Below are 4,739 nucleotides of genomic sequence, written 5' to 3'. Positions count from 1 at the left end.
ATGCCTCAAAGATTTATCTCAACTTGATCATTGCATCTCATACAATACCACAATTCCTAAGAGTCATCCTTTTTCCTTGATTATCCTTCATATAATGTAGAGGCATGATTCATGCACATCCTTAGCATTTTCGAACTCCGTTTTCCACAATATGTATATTAAGAAAGTTTCATTACAATATTCCCTATAAACTCATTTACTATATTATTCTTGAAACCTTTATTTACATTCTCATAACTTAATATTTACATCTCTTATTACTATCTTATACCTATGTCTAACTTTTCACTCATTCTCTCTAGGTTGGACTCGTGCTTCGTCTTTCGCTACAGCAAAAACCCTTGTCGAAGTACAAGTCTATGGTTTAGGAGGTGGATATGCCGAGGTGTTACTCTCCACGTCAGACCGTATAGTCACTCCTTGTCTTGGTTGTACTTTAGTGGAATATTCCTCTGTATATTCGTACGGGTTGATGGAGATGGAACAGCTACAGTGGCTCGTCCTAACTGTGGGCAATCACTCTTATAGTGACCTAGCTGATCACAATGAAAGCATCTTACAAGCTTCCTACATAGTCCGACGTGATATTTCCCACAATGTCTGCATTTATCAGAGCCTCCGAAACTCTTCTCAAAAGTAGTCATCTCAGACCTACTAAATCTCAAAGGCCTCTGTTGTGTCTGTGAAACTAAAGGTCGGGAAGATGTTATTGGGGCAAAAGTAGTACTTCCCGAAGCCATTGAGTCCTTGCCCCTTTTTGACTGCTGACTAGAAGATCCACTCGGATTCCTTCTCTTTGCAATTTCAGCTCGCATTCTTCTATTTTCATTTGCGAGCTTCTTGGCTTTTAGAGTCATTTGTACCACTTCCTTATATGGTTCCCTGCCTATTACTGTCATTTGTTCTCTTATCTCATTACGGAGCCCTTCCTCAAAATAACTAGCCTGGTCTTGTTTCGATTTTACTAAATCAAGCACGTATAACATTAGCTCGCTAAAACGAGCTTCGTACTCCTCTACTGTTAGATTCCGCTACTTCAAATCTAAAAATTCTCTCCTCTTTTCTTTCTGATGGAAGTGGGTATAATATTGACCATCAAATTCCCTCAAAAAGTCTAACCAAGTTAGTGGAGTAATAGTTCGAGATTTTACCAAGTTCCACCAAGTATGGGCCCTCTTCTCCAATAATCGCGTAACCACCATTAACTTCATGTCATCCTCTAATCTCATGTCAGAGAGAGTTTTCGAAACTTGGTTAGTCCAGTCTTTGGCTACGGTAGGATTTAACTCGCTCGTAAAAGAAATGCAACCTAGCTGCCTAGCTTCTTTCAATTTCTTAGAAATAAAAATATCCGGCATCTGTGGTACTGTAGGAGTAGCTAGAGGCACTATAGGTGGAACTTGACTAGTCTGAGCCTGACCAGCCATAGTGATAAAGAAAGCTGCCAATAATTGTGCTACCTCAAGAGGCATGGCAGGAATGCCGGTAGGTGGTGGAGGATGTGGAGGACTTTCGGGCTGCTCAGCAGCAGGTGCTGCTCTAATAATGGACGCAACTGATTCCTTTTCCATAGGATCTGGCCGATTCTGTCGAGGACGACCTCTGCCCCACCTAACTGATCTAGTAAGGGGTGGACGTCCACGTCAATGAAGCATAATGTTCTATAAAAGAAAACAAAACAAGTCTAAGCAACCTCAAACTCTATATGCAGACCTACCCATTCTAATCGACCTAATTTAACTTGGGGCCACGCTGACACTGTAAACCTTTAAAACAATTTTAAAATCGAAAACTTTAAAATCATGCTCTGATACCACAAACTTACTTCGACCAATCAAAATTCAAGAACTTAAAGTTCGGCCAACCAAAAAACTTTCAATAAGTCATTATAATTTATCTCTAAATAAATTAAAATAATTTATAGATAATTCAAAGAAACTACGTTCTCATCAAAGTCTCCCACCTACCATCTGCCATTTTGATTTATTTGGAAGCATTCGAAGATTAAGAGACATTCAAAGATTAGGAGACATTCGAAGATTGAGAACATTTCAAAGATCGAGGAGAGTAGAAGATTTCTGAAGTGAAGATCAAGCGATAGCGAAGTTCGTGATCAAGATATCAAGCGAAGTTCATGATTAAGATCAAGTCGCCAAGACCCTTGAAGCAACGAAGTTGATCAAGATCAAGTCGCCTAAACCCTTGAAGCGACGAAGTTCGTGATCAAGATCAAGCGGCAATGAAGTTAGTTCAACTCATGAAGATTATATCAAGATTAAGTCTGAATTTATGACTTCCACTCGTGAAGACCATATCAAGATTAAGTCTGAATTCGTGACTAAGATTAAGTGAAGACTATATATATCAAGATTAAATCTGAATTCGTGACTTTTGAAGATGAAGTGAAGAAATCAATTAAAAGAATTTTCAGATATTATCACTCACATCAAAATTTTATATTTTCAGATAATATCACTCATGTCAAATATTTATATTTGTCTCATAATTTGCCAAGATTAAGCGTCGCCAAAGTTAGTTTAACTCATGAAGACCAAGACAAAGTCTTAATTCATAACTTCAACTCGTGAAGACGATATCAAGACTAAATCTGAATTCGTAACTTTTAAAGACGAAGTGAAAAAATTATCACTCACATCAAATATTTATATTTGTCTCATAATTTCGAGTAGAATTTGTGTGTACAACTTTTATGAAGCATATTAGTTAGAAGTAGAACTGCTCAGAGCCAATTTAATTACTTATTATTCATAAATTTTAGAAGGAAGGCGAGGTCTAACAAGAACTTCGAGTGGGGTGGCTTTCATGTTCGACAGTCCAGCTTCTTCAGTCATATCCACCATTGCATTTGAAGGAGTGGAGATGTCGAACGCCTGCAACAAACTAGCCAACGTCAAGTGTACCATCTGAAGGCCAAAAGACATTCCAGGGCAAACCCTTCTACCAAAACCAAATGGGATCAACTCAAAGTATTGATCACCCCCAACATCGAAATCTTTATTGGTTGTCAGGAATCTTTCTGGCTTGAATTCTAAAGGATCCGACCAGACCCGTGGATCAGTTTGGATCTTCCAAAGGTTTAAGAATATCCAGCTGTCTCGAGGGACATGATAACCACTTACGATGATTTCATCAGTGCAGAACCGTGGGAAGAGAAGTACTGGAGGATGTAGGCGTAATGTCTCTTTGACTACGGCTTGAAGGCACTCTAACTTGCTAAGATCTGATTCGTTCACTAGTCTTTCTTTGCCCACGTGAATGTCTAGCTCTTCCTGAACTTTTCTCAACCAATGAAGATTGTTCAACAATAAGGAGAGTATCCATGTTAGAGTAACCTTAGGGGTGTCACTTCCTCCTGTAATCATACTCTGCAAGAAGCAAACGTTTTTTCTTGAGAGTATGTGTAGGGAATGGAAAGGATTATAGGTTGCAATTAATTTGGGTCTATGTATTGGGGCCGAATGCTCTTACACAAAAAAGAAAGGAAGAAAAGTGCATACCAAACAGTTGGCTTTGTTAATTGTGTCAACATCGAATTCTGATGCAAGGTTTGTACCCTCGAGGAGAGAAAGCAAAACATCCATGAAGTCTTGATCTTCGGCCTCACCCGAGGCCCTCTTCTGCTTATGCTCCTTCAACCATTCACTAGCAATACTATCCAATTCCTTAGCTGTCTCCTTCATGGCCTTTTCATGCCCACCCAAATCCAGAAACCCAAGAAAAGGAACAGCATCCTTTAAGGCAAATACCCCTAACAAATGAAACCATTCCCTCATCGCCCTTTGGCACCGTCTGGCCTCTTTGTCATCACCCTTTGCACCCGAACCGAAGTACCTCTTGCCAGCAACCATCCTAACTATCACATTCAAGGTCAAGTCCCCAAACCATTGCTTCATTTCAATTAAAACATGGCCTGAGCCATTGTTTCTTTCGGACCAAGTTTTGTATAGCTCTTTTACTGAGACTTGTGCTTCGGATACTCGAACCTGCTTGAGTATTTCGAGTCTACGGTTAGAGAGCAGAGCGAAGTTGATTATTTTACGCATTTCACGCCAGTATGAACCATAGGGTGCGACCCCAGCCATGGCATAGTTGAAACCCAAGTGCTCTGCGGCTATCATTCTTGGACGATTGGTGACAGCCACATCGTAATTGGTGTATATCTCTTTGGCTATCTCCCAACTACTCACCACCAATCCTGGGTGAATCCCTATCCGAATGGAGTAGACAGGACCATATTTTTCGGCCAAGGCTCCCAATGTTACGTGAGGAAGCTGCGGTCCTCCTAACAATCGTAAGTGGCCAATTACGGGCCATGCACCTGCAGCTTGGGGTGCCCTTGTTTTGCTAAGAGTAACTCTCGACCGAAAGAGATAGAAGAAAAGGACAAGAATCGCTGCTAGTCCAGCCACAAAAGTGCTCAGATGAGGCAGAAGAGAAGCCATTGAGAAGCAAATGATTAGTCTGTATAGATGGGTGTGGTATCTAGAGATATGTGGCTAGCATTTGCTAATGACATTGATATTTATCTACTTCCATTGAGCTAGATTCAATGTCTTTATATTATTGGATCCTGAAGGCTCGTCGTGTATCACGTTCTTCTATCTCCAGACCCGACGTGGCACCTCGGGCAACCATTAATTAACTTGCCTTGACCGGATAGAACTTTAGGTTAGGCACCTCAATAATTTCCAAGCAACTTGATGCATCTGAAGGTCTTT

At 40.5% G+C, this 4,739-nt stretch overlaps 1 protein-coding gene across 1 annotated transcript; it reads right to left on the bottom strand.

The window, feature by feature from the left end:
* Positions 2,610–4,522, bottom strand: LOC18591297 (cytochrome P450 CYP82D47). Its single transcript, XM_007017345.2, has 2 exons — positions 3,519–4,522; positions 2,610–3,386 (listed from the first exon to the last, which is right to left on the bottom strand). The coding sequence occupies exons 1-2, from the start codon at positions 4,461–4,463 to the stop codon at positions 2,763–2,765; spliced, it is 1,569 nt and encodes a 522-aa protein (XP_007017407.2). The 5' UTR covers positions 4,464–4,522; the 3' UTR covers positions 2,610–2,762.

Source organism: Theobroma cacao, chromosome 8, assembly GCF_000208745.1.
Source record: "Theobroma cacao cultivar B97-61/B2 chromosome 8, Criollo_cocoa_genome_V2, whole genome shotgun sequence".
NCBI lineage: Eukaryota > Viridiplantae > Streptophyta > Magnoliopsida > Malvales > Malvaceae > Theobroma > Theobroma cacao.
The sequence above is the reverse complement of the archived record's forward strand: the minus strand, read 5'-3'. Positions and strand labels throughout refer to the sequence as shown.

What these genes read in the sequence shown, in the direction of transcription:
- LOC18591297 (XM_007017345.2), bottom strand. Translation starts at nt 4,463, where the DNA reads ATGGCTTCTCTTCTGCCTCATCTGAGCACTTTTGTGGCTGGACTAGCA. An exon ending in TTAACAAAGCCAACTGTTTG is followed by an intron (nt 3,387 to 3,518) that starts GTATGCACTTTT and finishes TGCTTCTTGCAG; the next exon opens with AGTATGATTACAGGAGGAAG.